Raw genomic sequence first — 25,942 nt, 5'->3', positions numbered from 1 at the left:
AGGGAAGACGGGCAGGTTCCTGATGCTGCTCTGCTACACCAGTGTGACATTCCTCTGTCTCCAGTGTGGAATGCAGATCCCCTTCTCCTATATACCGAAAGACGGTAAGGAGCGGACGCACACCCTGGATCCGTACGCCAAAAACTGACCACTACAAGTCTGAACCTGTACACAAGCCGCATGCATCCATGCCTGTCACTTTTGTTTCGCCCATACAAATAACCAAGCTTAGACTTATGAACTGAAAAGCAATGCACTTATAAGGAATGGACCAAAACGCCTTCCTGTAGTGTAGACCACACCCCAGAGGAAGTTAATCATTTTTTGTTTGCTGTTTAGTGCAGTGCTCCAACTCATTCGGTGGGATGAATATTTGATGAGTAGGGGGGGATACTGGTTGAACTCATTTGCTGATGAGACAGAACTACTGAGCCATAGTTAATGATGCATTTCCCCCCATGTTATCTCTTCCACAGTAAGCGGTGTTTGGGAGACCGTTCTCTATCATCTTGGCATTGTGAGGTATAAATAGTGCTAAAATTATTATTCATCAGTTTGTGGTTATAACCTCATGCCTCTATATATCCACTGAACCATTAATGACTGTGTGCTTCAGATAATGTGTTCTGATACAGTAAATGGCTATGTTATTTACCGGAACAGGTTCAGTGATGTGGATCCTGGAAATATCGTGCGGCTGTTAGTGCCGGACTTCGGCCTCTTCGTGTCTGGACTCTTCGTCTGGCGCGTGTGCAGGAGGGTTCTGCGGCAGCCGGTGGTTCTGAGTGTCCATGAGAACTGCATCATGCCCTCTGACCATGAGGAGGTATCCACGACGACCTCATATACCACATACCACCTCATACACGCATGCCAACGCCAAGCCATTGCAAAAATGAAAGGCAAAGCTCCTGGAAACAAAGCTCCTGGAAACAAATGAGTTTAAATTGTCATGAAATGAAGCCATGTTGAAATAGTCATGCTCATTTTCAAACTGCAAATGTTCATGATTAAGCTGCATGAAAAAAATGGTAAAAAATGGCAAAACGAATTGAGAGACTGACCTTGCTGTTTGCCCCAGACGGACGTGGAGTCCACTGAATCCGAGACGGAGGAGGATGAGAGTGAGGTGGGCTCCACCTGGGACAGCTCGGACGAGAGCAGAGAGCAGGTAGCGTCCGCCCCACCTGCCTTCGTGCAGAAACTGATTGTCTTTGCCGCCGGCCTGAGGTTGCTGCTGTCCACGGTCATGAACACGGCAGGAAAGGTCGTGGTGACAATCCAGCTGGCCATGGCAGGTACTGTGGGGTCTCCCGAAGCATCAAACTCAGAAGGGAAACATTAAGCTGTATTTGGAATGTTTACTGCTAGGGGTCTTCTATTTAGGCATATATATACTGTATACTGTATACTGTGTATAGTATACTGTACATGTGTATGTGTGTGTGTGTGTGTGTGTGTGTGTGTGTGTGTGTGTGTGTGTGTGTGTGTGTGTGTATATGTGTGTTTGTTTTTGTGTAAATTCTTAGTTAAGTCTTGAGTCTCTCTTGTGGAAGGCTTGGCTATTGCATATCTACACCTTGTTGGGGGGCTTTTTGCCTTTACGTTGATAGGGCAATGGAGAGAGACAGGAAATGAGTTGGAGATAGAGATAAGATAAGATGGGACGGGACCGGGGGAACGGCCGCAGGCCGGAATCGAATCCAGGTCCCCGCGGGCTCCGAGACCCAAATGAAACCCCAAACTCCCAGTTCAAGCTCTCTCGCACTCGTAGTCCATTGCCCTCTAACAGTGAACTCCTATGATGATGATGATGATGACCTTTTTTTATCTTCGATGTCGCAGGTATTGCACTGCCCTCTCTGACATCCACGGTGTATTTCGGGGCGTTTCTGACCCTTGTGTGGCTGTGGGTGTACGGCCGCCCGCTCTCCCTGCTGGTGTTCAGCAGCCTCTGCGTGATGATGACCTTGTTCAGCGCCGGCCACATCCTGGGCCTCTACCTTTACCAGCTGCCTTTGCCCCAGGAGTGGGTGGCTCCTCACGACACCTATGCCAGGTACTGGGGCTCAGCGTTCACTTTTGAAAGTGGTCGCCTGCTTGACATGCAGGAATGAGGTTTTGGTTGCCAACGACAACCAAATGTGGGTGTCACAGGGGCAACCAGGGGTGACGAACTGGTTGCCACTTGCAACAATTTGGTAGCCAATGGCTGCCGGGCAACTGTTAATGTTGAGCCCTGCCAAGTACTCTACTCATGGAGTCATATTTGAACCTCGTCACACTTTTTTAATTGGTTTAGATGACTGTAAATAATATAGACATTAACATAGTTATAGCCATGTTAAAGCTGTCTAGTCATGTTGAATTTTTTATGTATTCTGGAATATACCTGCGGAGACCATCCTGTTGTCGTCATCTTTTCTGTGTTCCTTTGGGGGGGGTCCCAGACTGTTTGGCATGACGGCGGTCATTAGGACCAATGGGTCGGACCCACACAGCCTCCTGCTGCAGCCGGATTTCTCATGGCCAGTAGTCATCAACCCTCTGGTCCTCCTGATGCTGTATTACACCCTTGTGGCCCTGCTGCACAAGTGGGTCCACATTGATGTAGAGGTAATCACCCCAGCATGTCAGCAACCTCAATAACAAGTCGTCAGTTAGTAGCACTAACACCTAATACAAGTTCTTCTTCTTCTTCTTCTTCTTCTTCTTCTTCTTCTTCTTCTTCTTCTTCTTCTTCTTCTTCTTCTTCTTCTTCTTCTTCTTCTTCTTCTTCTTCTTCTTCTTCTTCTTCTTCTTCTTCTTCTTCTTCTTCTTCTTCTATAAAAGTGTCTGTAATGCATAGTCTTTTTAATGACATCTAAATTGTACAGTATGTATACGTTCAAATATGTATGCATGACTTAGCTTAGCCTTTGGTTTGTGTTGTTTTGCTTCGATGTTCTATACTTAACTTGTTGTCAGGCTCAGATCTACAAAAGTGGTCAGAAATACTGTTTTTCACCCCATTTGAACCAGCATTACGTTTTCAGTTGCAAAGCTATGATAAATCCTAATGCGGTTAAAAACTGGCAATGCACAACACAATGCCTTTGTGCAGTGGATGTTTTCAATTTCCCTCGTGTATCATATTTATTGACCATTTTTATATTACATTTCATAAATCAGACCACTTAGCTGCAACAAAAGCAGGACTTTTTCCTGCTAAATTGTGTTGATGCAACTGAATGTTCAAGAGTCTCAGAGGCAAATGGTGTAAATAGCATAAACCATAAAATGACCTGTACTGATTAGTTAATAGGATTAGGCTTTAATCCCAACAATTAGATAGTATGTATTATACTGTATATTCTTTATTTCTTTATTATGATTTTACCTTGATTTGTGCTTTCTTTTTAAGTTTTTTTTTATGATTTTGTTTTAATTACTTTTTGCTTGTATCTGCTATTACTGTTTGTTTTTTGTTTTTGTAAAGCACATTGTACAGTATGTGTATGAAATGCGCTAAATAAACTTGACTTGACTTCGTTTCAGGACAACAACCAGACATTTCAATACATATTTGATCAATTATGTGGGGTTATTTAGTCTCTCTCACTTTGGTGATGTGAACATTGGCAAAAGTTTATGCTTGTAAGCAGTTAAAAACAAAACTTTTAAGCTTGTATCTACTGCTGCCTGAGCAGGCATGTGTATACTCTACATGTTTTTTTTTTTTTGGCAGGATGTTGAAGAAGCTGACCAGTCTGCTATGTGTGAAGTTCCTCCTAGTTTCTCAGAGGCTGTGTTGCCATCGCCCATCAAACCAGAGGTGAAATAAGCGTAAAAAACAAACAAAATAAAACAAAACGAACAAAATACAGCATAGCATAACATAACATAACAAAAAAATCACCGAATATGCCTTCACAGATGGTTAATATGGTGATGCTCAACAGCTGGGAGAACCACAGCATCCCCTCACAGGACTCTCTGCTCTCAGACACCATGTACCCAGACTGCTTTGTGCTTCCTGTGTATCGACTGCAAGAATGCCCAAGCTATGGTACCCATCCCATATGTTGTTCACAAATCACACATCTCGGTGATAATATGCAGAGTAGGTCTGTGGTATCTATATAGAAATCATGTCAGACTTTTTAGAACTTGAATCTGTATAGATATTTTATAAAATTGTGTGGTTTTGACAACGTTCTGTACAAAGAGAAAACCTGGTAATTCAGATGTAACGTGGTGTTCAGATGTATGCTGACACACCATTACAGCATTGATTTATTCATGACACATGTAGTCCTAGAGATACACCAACTTTTAGAAAAAAATTTGTACATACTGTAGTAACTGTTACTGGGATTGACTGTGCATGGGTGGAGGGAAATAAAAGCTGGGAAAGAAAACAAAAAGGTTCTCCGGCCTGTTGTTCTGTTCAGGGTCAGAGGAGGGCAAGATGGAGGGAACAGAGGGGACTGATGAAGAGAACGATGACGACCTACTCTGCGTCTCCGAGGCAACAGCTCCCGACGCTTCACCCAGTGGACTCGCTCTCTTTGGGATCTTCATCATGAAACAGAGTTATGTCAGCGCCCTCATCATCATGATGGTAAACTGAACACGCGTGTGTGTGTGTGTGTGTGTGTGTGTCTGTGTGTGTGTGTGTGTGTGTGTGTGTGTGTGTGTGTGTGTGTGTGTGTGTGTGTGTGTGTGTGTGTGTGTGTGTGTGTGTGTGTGTGTGTGTGTGTGTGTGTGTGTGTGTGTGTGTGTGTGTGTGTGTGTGTGTGTGTGTGTGTGTGTGTGTGTGTGTGTGTGTGTGTGTGTGTGTGTGTGTGTGTGTGTGTGTGTGTGCTGTATGTGTGTATATTCTGTGTGTGTGTGTGTGTGTTCTGTATATGTGTATACTGTATGTGTGAGAGAGAGAGAGAGAGAGAGAGATAAGATTGCTCTGGGATGAACACATTGTTGGGATAAGCATCATCTCTCTGTTTGTGTTTAGGTATGGAGCATCACCTACACCTCTTGGCTGGGGTTTGCCCTGCTGGTATGGTCCTGTGTGATCTGGATGATGAGGGACCGCCGCTACTACGCCATGCTCAGCGCTCCTTTCCTGGCCGTCTATGGCACCGCGCTCCTCGTGGCCAGCTTCATCAGTGGCTTTGGGCTGAAGAGAGAAGAGCTCTTCCCCAGGGTGCCCAAGGCTGTGCTTATTGACTTTGATCTCTATGTTTACGACGCTCCGTGTCTTCACTTGGGTGTAAAGGTGAGCCAGTAACCACAACTCTCAAGAAAAAGATAGTTAAAATTGTTCCAGTCCGTAGTTCTCAAACTTTTCCAAATGAGTACCACCTCAGAGAACAATTGGCCACCATTATGACCCGCATTAAAATACAGTAGGATAGGCCAATTTAAATATATTTCACATTATACTGTTTTGCATTGTTTTGTTTTGTTTTGCTTTTTCAAGAAAGATAATTATATAATTATATCATTATATACATTTTGTATATAATTTTGTCTTCATAACTTCTTGGAGACTCCCAGAGTACCACAACAGAGAGTCCGCGTACCACCAGTGGTACCTGTACCACAGTTTGAGAACCACTGATTTAAGTTATACAGTACAGTCAGTCATATAGTAACAATATAGAAGAATGATGAGGGTGTATCTACCCTGTGAACCCGAATCAAAGATGAAAGATGTCTTTGTTAAGTTTGCTTTATGATATTTCCATGGGAAAGTTCTAATAATGCCTCCATCCCCATGTCTTCAATTTGAAGTTTACATGTCCAGAATTTGTGGTTGCCATACTCAGCACCTAACATTCCCATGTGTCCAAAGGTGATGTACACCTTCAGCTTCTGGTTGCTGCTGCGTCAACAGCTAAGGGAGAAAGAGGAAGCCAGCAAGCTGACGCACGAGAGTGAGGATGGTAAAACTGAAACATGTGAGATAACTCTTTCATTGTAAAACGTGATGTAATGCAGGCGCATAAAAAAAAGAGGTGGGTGGGGGGGGGGGGGGGGGGGGGAGGGTGTAAAAGGGAACTGTCAGGACAGTCGTTTTCCATGCCATCATACAGCAAATGCTTTTATCTTAAGCGCTTGGCTGTATGGGTATGTAGTGGATGCAGTAGCTAATGTATGTGTGTTGAACTCATGACCTTGGCGGAGGTAGCACTTGCCTTTACTAGTTGCTCTATACCTGCTGAGCTAGAAACACATTCATTTCCGTTAAATACACATTAGTATGATTTCAGCTTTTTTTGTCTGTCTCGCTCAATACAAATAGTAATAAATAGAGACATTTAAGCAGAATTAAAGACGAAAGGAAGCTAAAGAAAAGTAAAGAATTGTCTGTGATGAAATGTGTCCATATACAGTATACAAAATGTAAAATTGCATTTTGATTCATGTCTTTGTGTGTGCAGCTGATGAGGGGGAATCCTCTGGACTGGTGTCCATTTTAGGAGGACTAGTGAAAGGAACGCTGGTCAAATACTGGCTCTTCCTCTGCTGCTCGATGTTCTTCGTGGTCAGTTTCTCCGGAAAGGTGGTCGTGTACAAGATCCTCTACATTGGCCTCTTCCTTTTTTGTGTGGTACTTTATCAGGTAAGAACATCTCTCTCCTCTCTCACACACACTCTCTGCAGGCCTACTATTTAGTGCGTTGATGTCCTCTCCAATATCATGAATTTAAACTCAAATATGAAAATGTTTTTAGTGTGTATGTAGATCTCATACTGTATTTATTTTTTTGCTTATCTTTTTATTTGTTTTATTTTGTACAGCACTTCAGTGAAAGTTGTGTTTTAAATGTGCTTCATAGATAAAATTGACTTACTCACTCCTCGGCAAAAACACTTACATGTCTGTTTTGGTGGTGGTGTAGGTGCGCTATGACATCTGGAGGCGCATACTGAAATACTTCTGGGCTGTGGTGGTGGGCTACTCCATGTTTGTGCTGATCCTCATCTACATGTACCAGTTTAAGACCGTGTCTGGACTCTTCAGACAGGTCATCGGCATGTCAGAAGAGGGGTGAGAGTTCAGCACCGATGGCTGGCGTCCATCTCAGTCTCATTGTTTCATAGAATCACAGGGTTTTGGATGACTCTAACTAAACATAAAATGTTTTAAAATGCATGTGTTTTATTTTGTGGATTTTGCTGTGCTGAGACAATGTCAGTAAATGCCATTTTTGAGTAAATAGGCGAAAAAAAAAAATCTAAATCATACCTCAAAAATGGTCTAATAAAAAAAAATTCTAATTCTGCTGAGTGTATTGTATGTTGTCATACAGACATATCATATATCATCATCTTCACACGTTGCTGAAGAGAGCTGTTGAAAAACAAACAAACAAATAAGATGAAAAATAGATGTTATGCTAGAGATTTGGGAGATGTTTACTGATTGAGCTGTGTTGTTGGGTCAGGCTGCGTGACCTGGGTCTGGAGCAGTACGACACCGTGGAGCTGTTCGCACGGATCCTGCTGCCGGCCGTCTTCCTACTGGCCTGCATCCTGCAGCTGCACTACTTCAACTCCGACTTCCTCGCTCTCACCGACCTGGAGAACATCTCTGTCCAGGATAAATCCGCCAGGTGATGGCTCACACATAGGGTGCCTCTCATTTGGTCTTTTATACACCCTCCCTTCCTTCCTCGATCCTCGTCCTCACTGATCTAGATAAAGAATGATGGGGCGGCTACAATAGGATAGTCTATCCGGTGTTAGTTATAGATCAGTGGGAACGCCCCTCGAGGACTGAGCATCGAGGATCGAGGAGAGTTTGAGAGCCACCCTGTGTCTTCACTTATATAGTAGATGTCAGCCGTGTATGACTGAATTATCAGTCCTATGACTGACTGAGCTGGAAATCTTGACTTGTCTTGACTATTTTAGCTGATTTGAAAGGATTGCATGTTTGTGTAGATTCCATTTTTTCTCATATCCTCTCATTCTTCTTTTCCCCCATTCCCTCAGTGAGGAGGAACTGAGAGAGAAAGTGACGGTGATTTCTGACACGTATGGGTGGCATGGTTTTTATATGACCGCATACAGGCTGCTGAATTTCTTGTTGAAGCATGAATGTGTAAACCAATGCACTATGGTGATTAGGCTACTTTTTTCTGGCTGTCAAAAGGAATGCTTGTTAAATTCACATATTAAATATTTTATTCTTTTTTATTTCTTTAAAAAAAAAACCATTCAGGATCAAGGAAAATCTTGAAAAACTCCAACAGCGGTAAGACCCATATTTAAAAGTTTGTGTGGTGAGTCGGAGGCTAACCAGAGCCCATTTGGGCTAACTGTCATGGCTAAGGAAACGGACACTAACAGGACTGCAGGGTTCATACTGGCCCTTTCCAAAACGGATCCCTACTCACTTCGACTCGGTTAGCGAGTGAACTTCCTTTTCAAGTCCACTCGTGGGTGCGGAGAACACTCACATTGAAGGGTTAGGGGGTTAAAACAGCGCTACATTTCGGATGCGCTTGAAGGGAGAAGGAAATTGACGTCATATTAGTTTTCATAGAAATTATGAAGGCAATATATATTAAATCGCCAATTAAGATGTTCTGGACACCCCTGTGTATTAGGATATACATCCCTCTTCTCTCCTTTCATTACTATGAGTGAGGAGTTGCATTTTATGCTTTATTTAACATCAAATTATAAAAGTGCTGTAAATGAGACCTGCACATGTGTTTAAATATTACAGCCTACTTCTGTACGATCTTGCACATTTTACTGAGTATCAAACTAAACATGAGTTGTTACAATGTAGCTTAAATCACGCTTTTGTCTGTAAATGCTGTCATACGGACCAAAAAACAACTGGCAGGGAGATACACGAGCTGCACGAACACTTGAAAACGGTTGCACCTGCGTTTCAAGACAGCGGTAGTACCTTCTTCCCAGTAGCGTATTAGTTAGCTTGCTCCTCAGTATGCGTCCCTACCTACATTTGGACAGCACTAACTAGTTGGCGTCACCTGACTCGGGGAGGGGGGGGTGTTGACGATTTGCATGACGTGTGGAGCTTGACCTGCGCTGCGCAATGGATTATGGGATACCTGAGGGCAAAAAAGATGCATCGATGCACGCTTGGAAATCACGCCAAACGAAGTAGCCAACTAGTGAGAGCGCTTGACTTTCGGACAGTCTATTCTGACGTAACTTCCGGAAAATGCACACTGCCCAGCGTGCACGCTTGACTTCTAGACACAACCAGCATCCATGCTGACTTGCTCCTGGAGGCGTGGTAGCCCCTCTCCCTAGGCACTTCACTCGACTCAAAATTCGTTTCGGATGATACTCAATGTGGCGGACCCTCGCGTGAATGCGCAAACGAAGTGGAAGTGTGTAGGACTGGGTTTAGGGGCACGTTTCGGAAAGGGCCATACTTTATTGCCCCTGGCTGCAGCAATGAAATGTATAGGGCTAAAACAGCTGGGGTTGAGAAACTTTTTGAACAGACAGGGAGAACTCGCACTCAGAAAAACACAAGTCAAAAAGAGAGGTTTAGTTTTAAACCACTTGTATTTTGTATATATTTTTAAAAGGCTTTTTTTCTCACATTGTCCAAAAGTGCAAAAAAGTGCAAAACGTGCTGTACAAACGTTTCGGTCCCCTGGACTATCCTCAGTGCAAATGAGAGATAACACATAGAGCCAACCATTTAACCAGTCCAAAGCAGGTGCATACAATCAGAGATGATCATTATACAATTACAAGATTACAATTACAAAGCCAATCACATGACCCAACACATTGGTCATAGTAACCAAGCAGCAAACAGTGTGCAAATAAGCAATCAAACACTTAATAAGGATTACAGAAAACAGGACATCTCCCATTCCTCATTCAAGCCATTTGGATACAGTGTTTTTAAATAGAAAATGTATCTACATTCACATTGCAATAAACATTTGTCTACATTTCCACCACGCCTTTTAGGAGTTATAAAGTCAATGCCACATAATTCTAAATCCTTGATTGAATGATTGCCATCAGCGAAATCATGTCTGGGAGCCAATCAAATTGCAGGATTCTGTGAGCCAATCAGATTGCAGGATTCTGTGAGCCAATCAGATTGCAGGATTCCGGGAGCCAATCACATTGCAGGATTTCAACAGCCAATCAGATTGCAGGATTCCAACAGTCAAGCAGATTGCAGGATTCCGGGAGCCAATCAGATTGCAGGATTCCAACAGCCAATCAGATTGCAGGATTTCAACAGCCAATCAGATTGCAGGATTTCAACAGCCAATCAAATTGCAGGATTCCGGGAGCCAATCAGATTGCAGGATTCCAACAGCCAATCAGATTGCAGGATTCCGGGAGCCAATCAAATTGCAGGATTCCAACAGCCAATCAGATTGCAGGATTCCAACAGCCAATCAGATTGCAGGGTTCTGGGAGCCAATCAGATTGCAGGATTTCAACAGCCAATCAGATTGCAGGATTCCAACAGCCAATCAGATTGCAGGATTTCAATAGCCAATCAGATTGCAGGATTCCAAGAGCCAATCAGATTGCAGGATTCCGGGAGCCAATCAGATTGCAGGATTCCAACAGCCAATCAGATTGCAGGATTCCAACAGCCAATCAGACCTCTGAAGATTCCACCATTTCGAAAAAAGTTAATTTATCCACACATTATGTCTACACAAATGATCTCTTTCTGTGATCCCTTGTGCTCTCATCCTAAGTTGCAGAGTTTATAGTAGCAAAAAAAACCAACCATTTATGGTTTAACCATAAATGCATGTCTTCATATAACAACATAATATAGATAATATAGATGTATAGGTTATAAAATAAACTAGGCCTAGTTGCCTTTGGACTGTTCAAGAGGTCCATGCTGTGTTTTCTATATGATCAGTTTGGAAATTGTTGTTACTGTCTATCAACACTCATGTCTAATTCAATTACTACCAAGGAACCTCCATCTTTAGCAGCCTACTTTATATAGCAGAGTAACCACTATGAATACCCTATGATAAACCTAACAGCTATCTCAATTACCCTGGCAACAATATAGAAATCATCGCAATCACCCTAGTAATATTAACACAGACCACTTTCCATTCAATTCAACTATCCACTTTCTCTCCATCCATTTACTTCCAACTATTCATTCCTCTATTAAACTGTCCTCCTATCATCAACATCCATTCATCTACCTATACACATCCATTAAACTATTTGTCTATCAACATTCATTAAACTATCTGTCTTATCAACATCCATTAAACAGTCTACCTTTACTCATCCCTTAAACTATGTCTATTAAACTATCTGCCTATCAACATTTATTAAACCATATCAACCTAGCAACCACCATATGTGTCTTAGCAACTCCTAATAATCTCAATTACCCTAGCAACAACCTAGCAACCACCATTTTGTCAACCTAGGAACCACCATAGTAACCAGTATTTATTGTCTCCATCTATCTAACCTTCCATCCAACTTTCTCTCCATCCATTTACTTCAAACCATTTATTAAACTGTATATCTGTCTATCAACATAAATTCAACTGTTTGTCTATCAACATCCATTAAACTATTTATCAACATCCATCAATATCTGTGTCTAATTCAATTGCTACTTAGCAACCTCCATAGCAAGCAACTCTAAAAATACATAACTTTATAGCAACATACTGTAAATTACACAACATGTAAATCCTCATTCGCTCTGTTTTATCCCATCTCTCTTTTTTTTGGTATTATTTGTGTTAAAGAGACCCTATGCAACTTTTTCACAGTCATAAAATCGCTCAGAAATCGTTGTTTTGTTTGACTGACCAGTTTAATCGAAAACAGTAATATTTCCTTCCGCCCCCAGTGTCCCTATCCACTTTTGCAACCTTGCAGTTTCTGCAGGAGACGATCGCTCCTTGTTTACATCTGGAAGTCGAAGACGCGTAAGGAACAAGAGGAACCACGCTTGCAATTTATATATTTATATATAGCCTATATATGTATAAATATACACGCTAAAGCTGTCGGGGAAGCTCTGCAGAGAAATATGCAAGCATAAAACGAGCGAAAACTAAAAACAAAACCGAAACCAGAGATGAAATCGCCAATCCTGCATAGTTCCTCTTTAACTACAAATTATATTTTACATTTCATTTATGGCATTTTCATGCACTGGTAATTCCTTTGGAATTGCATTTCTATTTCCCATGTGCTGTTGCCCCATAGACTCAAAAAAGAAGAAAGTGTAGGGAGTAATGCCACCCTGGATAAGGACATGCTCTCCTCCTCTACAGAGAAGAAGGAAGAGGAGACAGATGAAGAAGAAGGTGAGTGTTTTGTGTGTGGACGTATTTGAATGGAATTGTGAATGTTCTACGTGTACTTGTTTTGATATGAGTGTGTGTGTGTGTGTGTGTGTGTGTGTGTGTGTGTGTGTGTGTGTGTGTGTGTGTGTGTGTGTGTGTGTGTGTGTGTGTGTGTGTGTGTGTGTGTGTGTGTGTGTTGTGTGTGTTTAGAGACGCCGGTGAACACATGGCTGTTGGTTGTGGATCGTGCCAGTGTGCTCACCCTGCAGGTGCTTTGTCTCTTGCGTAAGACACAGGCCCTCTGCTGGCGGCTGCTGGAACTGCACAGCCTTAAACTACTCTCCACTGGCATCATCTGGGTTAGCGTACAGGAGGTCAGACTCTCTTTCTGTTTCTCTCCCTCTCTCTCACTCACTCACTCACTGTGTTATCATCTGGGTTAGCTTGCAGGAGGTCAGACTCTCTTTTTCTTTCTCTCCCTCACTCAATCACTCACTCACTCACTCACTCACTCACTTACTGTGTTATCATCTGGGTTAGTTTGCAGTAGGTCAGACTCTCTTTCTTCCTCTCTCTTTCACTTACTGTACTCACTCACACATTGTTATTGCCTATCACATGTTGTTGCCCATTACTTTCTGTCTCTTTCTCAGCCACTTTGCAGCGTGTGTAGAAATACGCTGCATCAGCACAGCATAGTATAATATACGACAGCATTACCCTGCATTTCCTTTCCTGAGGACACCACGAAGATCAATTGCTGGATCCTTTTTGCAACACACACACACACACACACACACACACACACACACACACACACACACACACACACACACACACACACGCACACACACACACACACGCACACAGATACACATTGGATTAATTGGATTTTCTCTCATCAATCTACACACAATACTCCACAATGACCGAGAAGAGAGTTTTGAAGTGTTTTGTGAATTTATTAAAAATTAAAGACCGAAATATCCCATGCGTATTCACTTAGCACTTGTTTAAAGCACCTCTGACTAAATCTTCCTGGGAATGATCCTACAAGCTTGGCACAGCTTACTTGTTGAAGTTTCTTACATCCTTCCTGGCAGAATCATTCGAGCTCGACCAAATTGCATAGGGAGCATTACCATACAGCCAGCCATTTTCAAGTCACTTGGGAGATGCTCTATTGATTTCAGGTCCAGACTCTGGCTGGGAAACCCCAGGACTTTCACTGAGTTTTTGGTGAAGCTGCTTCTGTTCATTTCTTGGTGGTATGCTTCATGTCATTGTTATCATTGAAAAGTAAACTTTTGTCCCAGCCCGAGATCCCGAGCAGGTCTTCACTTAGGATTGCTTTACATTTTTCATCCATCTTTCTTTATATTTTTCGGCATACATCTTCTCCTCCTTCCTGACTAGTCTGCCAGCCCTGTTTTTGCTTTGTCACTGCAGAGTAGACTGTGTGTAGATTGGTAGACTGGAAAAAAATAATAATTTAATCTATTTACTTTATAAATCAATCTGAAACATAACAAACGGACAACTTAAAAGGGTCTAAAAAAACCTCTGAATGCACTGCATATAAGGATACTAAAGGATACATCATTCCCTCCCCTTCCAGATTGGATTCCCTTGAGGAAGACCCAGTAGAGGCGAAACACGTAGACGCCAGCCTAATCCAATGAAATAAAGGAATTCATTTTTTCACTCAATCGATGTGCGTCGGACCTCTGACTGCCTTTTACAAAATGTTCCCACCAAGAAATCTTACACTTACAGGACAGTCGCAGTTTGTTTAAGTTTAATTTTCCTCCGTTCCCGAAGAAGAGCACCTGATTTTTCTTCTTTCAATAATTGACCCGACACAGCACTCTCCTTCTCTCTTTCCCGTCCCCTCCGGGTTGGGTTCTCACCTGTGCAGGTGTCCCTGATGAACTTTGCGTTCCTGGTGCTCTGGACGCTCGCCCTGCCGTTCCCGCATCTCCGGCAGAAGGCCTCCAGCGTGTCGTCCGTGTGGGCGTGCGTGATGGTGGTGTGCAAGATGATGTATCAGCTCAAGGTCATCAAACCGCTGGAGTACTCCTCCAACTGCACCGCTGTGAGTCTCCTCGCCTCGTCTCGCCAGGCGTTGATATCTTTAATCCCGATCTTAATCCCTTTGCAAACATGCTTGTGTCTAGGGAAGCCATGTTGGTGAAGTTGTTTCTTGGTTATAGGGGCTGGGATCGGTTAACGGTAGCTGGTCTGTCCCTAACTTTGAGGAGCTGCTGACCAAATCCATCTTGTATGTGGAGCCTGTGGACCCTGCTGTGTGGTGTGGGGCTCTGCACAAGTGTGGAGATCGTATTCTGCCTTGTCTTCAGGTACCGCCGACACATGCACACACACACACACACATTATATGTGTATTTATTAGAACTTCTGAAAAAACACTGAATGGCTGCTCGATTCTGTGTGTGTGTGTGTGTGTGTGTGTGTGTGTGTGTGTGTGTGTGTGTGTGTGTGTGTGTGTGTAGAACCACTTGCTGGTGCTGGGTTTGCTTGTGTTTGATGTGACCATCCACCGGCATCAGCTCCACTACCGCCTCAGTAACAACCTAAAAGTCCCGCCTGCCGGCACCATCTTCCAGGGCATCACTCGGCAGCACCTGGACCACGGCATTCTACCCTGCCTGAAGTACTTCATCAACTACTTCTTCTACAAGTTTGGCCTTGAGGTATATATAATTCTTTATTTCAGACCCAGGGGATCCATACCACAGTACAAATAACACAGAGAGTGAGAGTTATCACCTCACAAAGCACAAATAAGCAACTTCACTGGGACTTAAATTTCACAAATATGACCATTTGTTTGACAATAATAGGCGAGAAATGACATCTCACCCTACGGAGTCTCTGTGTTTTCATTTCAGGTGTGTTTTGTGGTCGCCGTGAATGTGATCGGCCAAAGAATGGACTTTTTCGCTCTGCTGCATTCGTTTGCTCTGATCGCGGTCCTGTCCCACCGAAGGAGGAAAGCCATAGGAGAGGTGTGGCCTAAGTATTGCTGCTTCACCGCCGGCCTCATGATACTGCAGTACCTCCTGTGTGTGGGCTTCCCCCCGGCGGCCTGCTTTGGTAAGAGAGCATCTCAACAACAGCTTCAGCTTTCCCCTCCTCTTATAAAAGTGCCTCAAAAACCACTCCACACTATTGAAAAAAAATTATGAAGAAGAAGGTGAGTCTTTTGTGTGCGGACATATTTGAATGGAATTGTGAATGTTTGAAATATGTGTACTTGTTTTGATATGAGTGTGTGTGTGTGTGTGTGTGTGTGTGTGTGTGTGTGTGTGTGTGTTTGATTGAATGTGTTTAGAGTGTTTTGGTATATAGAACCAAAAAACGTTATTGGTTCTTTAAACCATTTTGAAGGGTCCATTAAAAGAACCCCTAAGGGGGGTTTTTCACCCTTTTTTACAGTACAATTCATAACTCACCTAGCAAAGCAATGTAATTAAAGATAAATAACTTGTTAAACTAAACTTGAAGACTTGAATTGATGTGTGTCCTGTGTTCTCTGTGATACTGTGTCTCCGTACCTCTGGGCAGACTACCCTTGGAGAACATCTGCAGGTGCGCTCACCTCCAACCTGATCAAGTGGCTCTACCTTCCTGACTATGCCATGAAACCCGATCCTGCCTTCATCCTCTGTAGGTGTACATTTCCATAACATCCAGACCATTGTTTCCATTGTTTCACAGTACATGGTCACAGGTTCTCTCTCCAGGCAGGCACATTAAGAAATGTGCTGAATTTATCATTTGTGATGTTAAAATGTTCATGACATGTGCCCATGGCTCTATTTTTCTTCAACTTATATCATTACATCTCCATTCCTTTCCCCTGTGTTGTGTTTGTCTCACTCTTTATGATCACTCTCCCGTTCTCTCTCTCTCTCCCTCTTTCTTTCCTTCTCCCTCTCGCTCTCTTTCCTTCTCCCTCTCTTTCTTTCTCCCTCACTCTGTCTCTCTCTCTCGTCCAGACGACTACCTCCTATTGCTGGTGGCCTCTCTGCAGTGGCAGGTGTTTGAGGAGGAGAACCGGGCCGCCGTGCGTCTGCTCGCTGGAGAGAACGTGGAAATCAGCCGCACCCTGGACTCCTGCACCCTCAACCAGTACACGCCCGTCAGCAACTTTCTCCACTGCAGGTACATGTCTATGCTGCCACTACATTAAGTGAGTCAGTGTTTCACTCAGAGTAAACCACTTCCCCCTAATACATTAATAGATGTGTGAGTGACAGGTGCAAGTGCCCAATGCCCATGGGGTTTTGCCTCTTTGCCAGCAGTAGCATTAGCTGTTAGCATATGGTATGCGCAGTGGTAGCATAGTGGCTAAGGAGCTGAAGGGAGCGTACCTATGTTCCCCGGGTCCTATGTTCCCCACTTTGTATGGGACCGGGGAACATCGGACCCTTTTTTTTGGTACATTTCAAAAAGGGTCATATGTTCTCCACTTTTCCCAAAAAGGGTCCTATGTTCCCCAGTCGCAATACATACCGGGGAACATAGGACCCTTTTGGCGAAAACCGGGGAACATAGGACCTGGGGAACATAGGGATGACCCCGGAGCGGAGCTAGCATGCAGTAGCATGAAACGTTAAAATAAAAGTTCAATTCTCTTGAGCACTGCTCTTAACGGTGAGTTGCTTTGGGGACCAAGGTCCTTGTAATTACATTATTACATTATGTAATTGACATAAGTCATTTTGGATCAAAGCATCTGCTAAGTGAATAAATGTAAATGGTACAGGTCCAGAATTCCGCCTCAGTCCACAAGTCAGATTAGATTTTATCTCAGTGGGATTTACCATACTAAATGAAAATAATTATATCTAATATATTGTGTGTCTGTCTTCACAGGTCTTACCTGGATATGGTGAAAGTGTTTGTGTTCAGCTACTTCTTCTGGCTGGTGCTGTGTCTCATCTTCATCACGGGGACAACGCGGATAAACGTGTTCTGTTTGGGCTACCTGCTGGCCTGCTTCTACTTCATGCTGTTCGGAAGTTCTCTGTTGATGCAGCCAGTCTGCTACGTGCTTCGCCTGTGGGACTGGCTCATTGCTTACACATGCGTGGTCATCTGCCTCAAGAACCTGCTGTCTGTATGTCTGCAAGTTGTCGTCTTGCTCTCTTTTATCCTCTGTTGGCGGGAGCGTACCTATGTTCCCCGCTTTCCCCAAAAAGGTTCCTATGTTCCTGGTATGTATTGCGACCCTTTTGGGGAAAACCGGGGAACATAGGACACAGGGAACATAGGGACAACCCCCTGTAGGCTCTTAAGTCATAATTAACTGGCCTAACTGTTTCTCTTTGACCTGACTGTCTTTCTCTCTCTCTCTCTCTCTCTCTCTCTCTGTCTCTGTGTGCTTTCAGCTCGGCTCTTGTGTGTACCTTGGCAGCCTGCTAAAAAATGGCTGCTTTCTGATCCAGGCCTTTAGCATGTTCTGCACCATTAAAGGCTATGATCTCCGTGAGTGAGACTTTACTTGGGCTTTTTTTTGCCATCCTGTGCTCTGTTTTCAGCACTAACATCACAACATGGATTCAGCATGTACATGTGGGTGTGTTTGTGGAGGGGGGGAGGGGGGTACATTCACATCAGAGCAAGCAAGGTCTTGATTTCCACAGAGTTGAGAGCTCTGAGGTTTAAAGAGTGACCCGTGAACATGGGTGAGAGTGTAAATACAATGTGTTTATTGTCCCAGTTACATTATCATGCTGTATGTATGTGTGTGTGTGTGTGTTTCTTCAGCTGCCCCAGATGACGATTGTGAGCTACCAGAAGGAGAAGCAGGGATTGTATGGGACGCAATATGTTTCACTGTTCTTCTGATCCAGAGGAGAATCTTCCTAAGTTACTATTTCCTCTACGTGGTGTCTGACCTCAAAGCTTCTAAAATCCTTGCCTCCAGGTAACTATAACATTCACCTTAATGATCCCCATGAAGTTATGACATGATAGAACTTCTGAGATGGCAGACATACTGTTGTTTTAGGCTGGCAATCTTCTTCTCTTCTTCTAAGGGGTGCTGAGCTTTTTGAAGCAAAAGTGAAGAAGCGTGTGGCAGCTCGACTGGAGATGGAGAAGAAATCTGTGGAGGCCCTAAAGAAAGAGTAAGCGACTATAAACTACATATCCCAGTGTGCTGACAGGTCACATTGTTAGGGTCATATAAGTGAGACCACTTGTAGCATCCCATTATGCAGTTCTGTCGTATTAGTATACTAGCTGTCTTCATAGTATTGTTTGTTAATCTGTAATGGTATGCTTCCACTATCGTATAGCATGGAGAAAATCAAATCTAAACAGAAAAGTCGTCCACCAAAGGAGAAGGAGTCTACAGACCTGGAACCTAAAGGTTTGGCAAACACAGAGACTAGACATAGAAATGAAACAAATGATACTTTCACTGTAAACTTTGAAGAGAATAAAAGTGATGACTGTCATCTGAATTCATAAATTTGTGTAGGTTTTATTGGTTAATAAGATAGATAATCTTTGACAGATAATAATCACAATGATGATATGTTCTCCAGGGAATCTCCAAGACAATGATAGCGGGAAATGGGCGAGACCTTGGGTTTCTCAACCTGGTGGTGAGTACTTCAGGCAGATGCTCCCAAAAAGATGAAAGATGACATCTAGGACCAGCCATTTTCCCTAGTCCCTATCCTCGTAATGTACCTTATAAAGAGAGAAATCTACAGTCTGTGTGTGTGTGTGTGCGTGTGTGTGTGTGTGTGTGTGTGTGTGTGTGTGTGTGTGTGTGTGTGTGTGTGTGTGTGTGTGTGTGTGTGTGTGTGTGTGTGTGTGTGTGTGTGTGTGTGTGTGTGTGTGTGTGTGTGTGTATGTTTGTATGTCTGTGTATGTCTGTATGTGCTGCAGTTGGAGACTCCTGTGGGTATCAGCTGTTTGAGAGTGACAGTGAAGAGGAGGAGGAGGAGCCACAGGAGCAGACAGAGGAGGACACAGCTCCCAAGAAAAAGTCAGCTTTCCAGGTCAAGATAAGCTCAGCTTCTATACTGACACTTTGTGTTTTGCCAACTTTTACTCTGCCACTTAAATCGTATACCGCACAGTCAGCTAGCCTCAAAATTTTTTTGAAGGGCCAAAAGTTCTCAATGGACAGCTCAGATTAGGATTCATTTCTAACAAAAGCATGGAAACAATTATAGTTGTTTTGTCCAAGCAGTAATTCTTTTGTAATGTTGCCCAATAAGCGGCCAAAAGTAGAGAGGGCTTTTTCCCCCCCTAAAATTGCTACATCATGACCACATGCGATCTGTGTTCAGCTTGCCTATGGGGCGTGGGTGGCCGGAGCGAAATCGGCCCTGAAGGGCCACAAGAAAGAAGAGTCCCAGCTGAAGAGAGAGGAGAGGCGGCGGGCCCGGAGAGAACTACAGAAGAAGAAAGGTTTGGAAGATTTTCATTTTCTTTGTTTTGTAGTTCATTATTTTACAATGTGTAACTATTTGCTGCAATCATTTGATAGTTTTCTTGCTGTTGATATCAGATCTCATTTTCAGACTATTACATGAGAGTATAGCCAATGACAAAGCAAAATTACCCTTTTACAAACAGCACTTCAGCTAAGGAGAATTGGTTGAAGCTTGGAAATGGTGTGTTCTTTTCTCATAAATGCTTTAGAATAGAATAGAATAGAATATATACTTTTTTGATCCCGTGAGGGAAATTCAGTTCTCAATTTAACCGAATTAGTGAACACACAGCACACAGTGAACACACAAGGCCAGATGTACTAATACAGTGCTAATAGCGACTTTTTGTACGCGCAGAGTGCGAACGCTGTGCTTTGCTATATTGCGTGGAATTTACTAAGAGCTCACTTCATTACGTTAACTGCGTTCCGTGCCGCCCGTTCCCGCCCCCTTTACCACGCCATTTGCGCGTGCAGCTGAACAACGAGCGCAGTTGAATATTGCAACATTAAAAAGAATCAAAGTTTAACGATCATACATGATACAAAGAGATGTCAACGAGCAGTTAGGCCTAGTATTTCTACTAATCCACTTAAAAAATACTTGAACTATTTACTGCACGTAGACTTGGGATATGATTTAATGCCAGATTGGGAAGTGTAGGCTATGTCATGAAAGAGAAAATACGATTTTAGAGAGGCAAACAAAAGTTAAGGTTGCTTTTGACATAGTACAATGAAGAAAACGGATGCTCTGAATATTGATTCAGCTGTCTTTAAAAGTTTTTCTAATAGACGCATTTAACTGCAATCTGGATTACACCTGCTTTCAGAAGGCGGAAGTTTTTCAACGCAAAATAGACGTGCGCTGTTTTCATACATCTGGCGGAATACTTAATCAATCGCTATTAGCACCTCTCCTCCCCTGTACTTGCGCGTTACACCCATTTTCAGCTGATCCGCCCAGGAATTAATATGCATGACACGGAAAAGCGCAAATAGCCATTTTCAGCCCCCACGGCAGGCAGTCTGCGCGTTTCCCTCATTGCGGCCTGTCTGTACATATCCTCCCCATGTTTATACGCGCACGTTACGCCTGAAATGGGCGCAAAACGTTAGTACATCTGGCCCACAGTGAGGTGAATCACACAACCCAGAGCAGTGAGCTGCCTGCCCAACCAGCGGCGCTCGGGGAGCAGTAAGGGGTTAGGTGCCTTGCTCAAGGGCACTTCAGCCGTGGTGGACTGGTCGGGGATCGAACCGGCAACCCTCCGGTTACAAGCCCGATGCGCTAACCAGTATACCACGGCTGCCCCATAGTTTTAAAGAGAAACTATGCAGGTTCGGCGACTCCTTCGCGGTTTTCTCGTTTTACGCTTGCAGGTTTCTCTGCAGAGCTTCCCCTACAGCTTTAGCATGTACATTTTACAACACTCCTCAATCGGTCAGTCTGCCTTTTCATGAGTATGATCGCGAGGCTTCGAGACTTTCTGTTTGTCAGTGCACCAGCCCGCCGGCCCAAAGTTGCAAGGGTGTTTTTTCTGCTCACAGACACTAGGTGGAAGCGAAACGGCCATCATTCAACCTGAAAAAAGACATGAACATTCCAATGACTCCGAAGCTGTTCAGTTAAGCTAAAAAAAAACCCTGCCTGCATAGTTCCCTTTTAAATAATTGCACATGTCACAGACTAGACTGTGCTCAGAGACTGACTGTGAGTTGAGTTAGCAGTAGTATTGGTTCCAATATGCTGGATATCAACACTTTTCACCTCTGATTTTAGGATTGGAGAGAGTCGAGTCAAGTGAAGATGAACTGGAGGAAGACGAAGTGGAAGAGGAGGAAACAGGTGTGTGTGTGTGTGGGCTGCTGGAGTGTGTTGCTGTGATTTCTGATTTCTTTTTCTTGTTTCGATTCACCTTAGCCTGCAAAGTAGTTTTTTTAATATACCTTTCACTGAGCAGTTCATGATTAATTGGCTGGTGCTGTGCCTCATTATTTGTTGGAGTTTACAAAGTGTACTGATTTTGCAAAGTATTATTTTGTCTGCCTCTTTGTGAGATGTGATTAGATAAATGTGTGAGAAGTCTGAGAACAGAACACAGCCCCACTCTAACAAAGAAATGTTTCTGCTCCCCTGCTCCCCCAGAGAACATATTCCAGCGGATCATCAGCTCCCTGACACTAGTTTGGGTCTTTGTCCAGTCCCTCATGGATGACTTCACAGAAGGTCTCAACTCTTTCTGTAAGGACAACCTGGACATTTCTCGAGTACTGCACCATGAGCGGGCCCTGCTGGGCCAACAGCAAAATAAGGTACAGTGGCTGACATTGAAGCATACATATTGTGTTCATTTCAGAATTAAGGATTGACACTTTTTAAATTGACACTTTTTGGGCCAACAGCAAAATAAGGTACATGGCTGACATTGAAACATACATATTGTATTCATTTCAGAATTAAGGATTGACACTTTTTAAATTGACACTTTTTTGGCCAACAGCAAAATAAGGTACATGGCTGACATTGAAACATACATATTGTATTCATTTCAGAATTAAGGATTGACACTTTTTAAACACATAACTTTGACAGATCATATACCTAACTAACAACACAATATTACAGCAACACAACAGGCATGTAGGGGGAATTTAAAGGCATCTTTGTGCCTTGAAGAAATTGCTACCGTCATGATTAATATAACTTGTTATATTGTAATCATAATCATAATTAGGTTAATAATGTAAATTGGATCACAATTCAAAAGGCATTCAGCCGTGTGTTGTGTGACTTATGACTGATGACAGGGGAGGCAGGTGACGCACGAGAGCATCAAGCAGTACTACGAGAACTGGTTGTCCCGTCAGAACACGCAGGCGTCGCTGGACCAGGATGTGGAGCTGGGGTCTCCCGGCTCACCCCCACCTCTGCCCACCTCGCCCCGAGGATACAAAAAGCTCCAGAGCATGGGCTCAAAATTCTCCTGGGGTAGCAGCGTATCCAGGTTTGCACACGCATAGACACACACACGCACACACACATGCACACACACACACACACACAGGCACGCACACAGACACGCACGCACGCACACACACACACACAATATATGCTTCGAAATGTAAAGTTAGATGTAAATCCAGCTAGTTACACTATTCGCAATCTTCGCTCAGCCCTTCATTTGTTCTGACTTACTTTCTTTTATTTCTTTCTCTCCACTCTGTCTCTCTCTCCTCTCCTCACTGTCTCTCTCCTCTCTGTTCAGCTGTCTCACCGATGAGACATTGCTGGGCTCTCGGCAGCCCACACTGGAGGATCTAGACGAGCCGCCGCCTCCACCACCCCCGAACTTTGGCCTGGAGCTCCGCCGCAAGCTCCTCAAATCAGCCCGCATAGACCTGAGCTCTTTCGACAGCGACGGGCCTCCTCCAGTGTAAGACCTCGCTCAAATGTCTTCGGTACAGGTGTTGGTAATTATTAAAGGATCATGACTGACTAAATTAAATAAATTAATCAGCTGTGTTTCCATTCTGTAGTCAGTTTACAACTGTCTAGTTTTGATAATTGATCATGTGATTGTTAGTAATGCCTATAGGCATGGTTCTTTATGTTGTTTGTTAGCTAGTGGGTAGTAGGCAGTTCTGCCAGTCTCAACTATCCTCTTACGCTCACGTTATATCTTTCTATCTGTGTTCCTGTCTATGTTCCCTTTCTCTGTCTTACTGTCAGTGTTGTAGATGGAGAGAGGGATGCTGCTGGAGAGAGTGTTGCTGTTGAAGAGGATGGTGCTATTGAGGAGAGTGATGCTGTTGAGGAGAAGAGTGCCTCTGGAGAGAGTGACACTGTTAAAGAGAAGGATGCTTCTGGAGAGAGTAAGGCTGTTAAAGAGAAGGATGCTTCTGGAGAGAGTGAGGCTGTTGAAGGGAGTGAAACTGAAGAAGAGATGGATGAGGAACTCGAGGAGCACGGACAACAGAAGACAGTGCAGTACCTGGAGTCATATGACAAAGAGTCAGAGGAGGACCCGGGTGAAGCCACCCCAGAGCCTGCTCCCCTGAGCGAGCAGACACGAGCGCTGACAGCCAGTGAGCTGCTGCTTAATGAGTTAGGTCCCCTCACAGCTTTACACTCTTACTGCACCACAGCTCTGCATATTGTTTTACCTGCATATACTACTGTAGGACAGTTAGGCTGGTTGAACCCTGCCTGACCTCCTGGCTAATCTGGATTTCGCCCGGCAGCTCAGGCTGGTAACCTGCACATTTATCTCCCCTGCTTCCTGTCCACAACCTTTGGGTCCAATCACAAACTAGCTCATCCAAAAGACGCACCTGGATGGTTGGTCTGATTGGTTGAAGGACTATCCAAGCATACAGAGTAATTTGAACTATGCCCATTGATCACGCCTCTTGTACAGTAGAAATAAAGCGCAGACTCCCCATGCTAATGTTCAATCAGAAAAGATTGAGCTTAGTATGGTGATAGCCAGACTATAGGATAGTTAGTGTGGAGAGTTAAATATGTTTTTATCAATGTAATTGATGAAATAATATATTTATGTTTTATTTTGATATGGCACCAATTTATTATTTTACACTGAAGCCAGTTATAGAACAATAATAAATTTGGCCCACCACAGAGGTGAATGGTCAAACAGCCTAGGTCAGGATTAAAGTACCTCTAAACTTCTAGATAATCTAGCAAGAACTTCCATTAAGTTATGGTAGGCTGAGTAATAGCTCTGTTTACAGCGGGATACACAGGAGTCACTTGAACTGCTGTGTAGGCTACTTGAGTCCATCTTATGTTTCTCTGCTCTCTACTCTGTCTGCCTCTTTTATATGTCCTCCTCCTGCCTGTCATGTAGGTACCAATCAACCGCTTTATCATTCTACAATCAGTTTACAACTGTGTAACTTTGAAGCTTATTAATGTGACCGTTAGTAATGCCTATGGGAATTGGTGTTGTTTGTTTTGTTCTGTAGTATGTTCCAAAACCCGGAGATCGAGGAGTCCGACAAGTTCTACCACGTTCTCCCCCGGCCCCTGAGGTTGCTGTTCGCCCTCTACAATCTTATGGTGTCCCAGTCAGAGATGCTGTGCTATTTCGTCATCATCCTGAACCACATGGTGTCGGCCGCCATGTTTTCCCTGGTGCTGCCCATCCTCATCTTCCTCTGGGCCATGCTGTCCGTCCCACGGCCCACCAAACGCTTCTGGATGACCGCCATCATCTACACAGAGGTTAGCTTCCACCATTATCTCCACAGTGGTTAGCTTTAGTCCAGTCTTTTACTGTAGGTCATCAGGTTGGGTTGGCCCCTTGAGCCGTGGATCTGCCCAAGGTTTCTTCCTGAACAAGGGAGTTTTTACTTGCCCCTATTGCTCCTGACTGTCCCTTGGTGCTCCCCAACCCGTCTTTTTTATAGTATCTATTTATTTATTTTTATTTTTCATTTATATCTGTAGTTGAATGGACACTTGAGCACAAGGAATTTCATTAGTACATGAGTACATAGCGTGCAGTACAAAACAATAAACTTTGAACTTGAACTTGAACTTGAACTGGGAGGTGACAGGAAGGAGTACTTTAAAGGAGTACTGTAATTGTTGTGAATGTAATTGTTTGTTGTTTGACAAACTATTTCTGTCCTCTCAGCTCATCGTGTTGGTGAAGTATTTTTTCCAGTTTGGGTTTTTCCCGTGGACTACTTCTGCTTACCGTGGCATCAACGCTGATCGTCCATTTGCAGTGCCCAACATCGTTGGTGTGGAGAAGAAGGATGGCTATGTGTTATTCGACTTGATTCAACTTCTGGCACTTTTCTTCCATCGTTCAATTCTCAAGGCATGCTTACCATGATTTAATATTTTTTATTATTATTTGATATTGTTTATGTTTCTATTCATGGTATTTGCCAGATCCTTTTGTCCAAAGTGACCTACAGAACACTACATTAGTTCAAAATATCACTGTATTGAGCCATACACTCACAAAAAGTTAGGGATATCTGGCTTTTGGGTTCAAGCTGCAGTGGTATTATATCATGAACGTAGGACATTTAAGTAGAAGTATGCAATGGTGATTTCCTCATCTCAAACAATTTATTGAAACAAATGGCAACAAATTTCACCCGAAAGCAGACTTTTTTGTGA

General features: G+C 43.4%; 1 protein-coding gene across 1 annotated transcript in view; it reads left to right on the top strand.

Moving 5' to 3' along the window:
- The window catches only part of si:dkey-11f4.7 (piezo-type mechanosensitive ion channel component 2), a 41,167-nt gene that overhangs the window by 3,529 nt on the left and 11,696 nt on the right, over positions 1-25,942 (top strand). Inside the window, exons 3-39 of the mRNA XM_062533341.1 lie at positions 3-104; positions 477-522; positions 664-826; positions 1,082-1,298; positions 1,846-2,059; positions 2,451-2,616; positions 3,728-3,814; positions 3,916-4,048; positions 4,434-4,603; positions 4,994-5,257; positions 5,837-5,927; positions 6,426-6,607; positions 6,888-7,036; positions 7,434-7,601; positions 12,220-12,320; positions 12,510-12,673; positions 14,218-14,394; positions 14,513-14,659; positions 14,813-15,013; positions 15,212-15,416; positions 15,888-15,989; positions 16,322-16,487; positions 17,202-17,445; positions 17,717-17,813; positions 18,096-18,255; positions 18,368-18,457; positions 18,629-18,702; positions 18,881-18,940; positions 19,230-19,342; positions 19,637-19,757; positions 21,566-21,631; positions 21,932-22,098; positions 22,594-22,790; positions 23,052-23,219; positions 23,516-23,890; positions 24,772-25,030; positions 25,446-25,634. Coding sequence (XP_062389325.1) covers positions 3-104; positions 477-522; positions 664-826; positions 1,082-1,298; positions 1,846-2,059; positions 2,451-2,616; positions 3,728-3,814; positions 3,916-4,048; positions 4,434-4,603; positions 4,994-5,257; positions 5,837-5,927; positions 6,426-6,607; positions 6,888-7,036; positions 7,434-7,601; positions 12,220-12,320; positions 12,510-12,673; positions 14,218-14,394; positions 14,513-14,659; positions 14,813-15,013; positions 15,212-15,416; positions 15,888-15,989; positions 16,322-16,487; positions 17,202-17,445; positions 17,717-17,813; positions 18,096-18,255; positions 18,368-18,457; positions 18,629-18,702; positions 18,881-18,940; positions 19,230-19,342; positions 19,637-19,757; positions 21,566-21,631; positions 21,932-22,098; positions 22,594-22,790; positions 23,052-23,219; positions 23,516-23,890; positions 24,772-25,030; positions 25,446-25,634 — 5,795 coding nt within the window. The remainder of the gene's footprint in view (positions 1-2; positions 105-476; positions 523-663; positions 827-1,081; positions 1,299-1,845; positions 2,060-2,450; positions 2,617-3,727; positions 3,815-3,915; positions 4,049-4,433; positions 4,604-4,993; positions 5,258-5,836; positions 5,928-6,425; positions 6,608-6,887; positions 7,037-7,433; positions 7,602-12,219; positions 12,321-12,509; positions 12,674-14,217; positions 14,395-14,512; positions 14,660-14,812; positions 15,014-15,211; positions 15,417-15,887; positions 15,990-16,321; positions 16,488-17,201; positions 17,446-17,716; positions 17,814-18,095; positions 18,256-18,367; positions 18,458-18,628; positions 18,703-18,880; positions 18,941-19,229; positions 19,343-19,636; positions 19,758-21,565; positions 21,632-21,931; positions 22,099-22,593; positions 22,791-23,051; positions 23,220-23,515; positions 23,891-24,771; positions 25,031-25,445; positions 25,635-25,942) is intronic.

Source organism: Sardina pilchardus, chromosome 3 (genome assembly GCF_963854185.1).
Source record: "Sardina pilchardus chromosome 3, fSarPil1.1, whole genome shotgun sequence".
NCBI classification, from domain to species: Eukaryota; Metazoa; Chordata; class Actinopteri; order Clupeiformes; family Clupeidae; genus Sardina; species Sardina pilchardus.
Note: the sequence above shows the minus strand (reverse complement) of the source record. Positions and strands in the feature narration are given on the sequence as shown.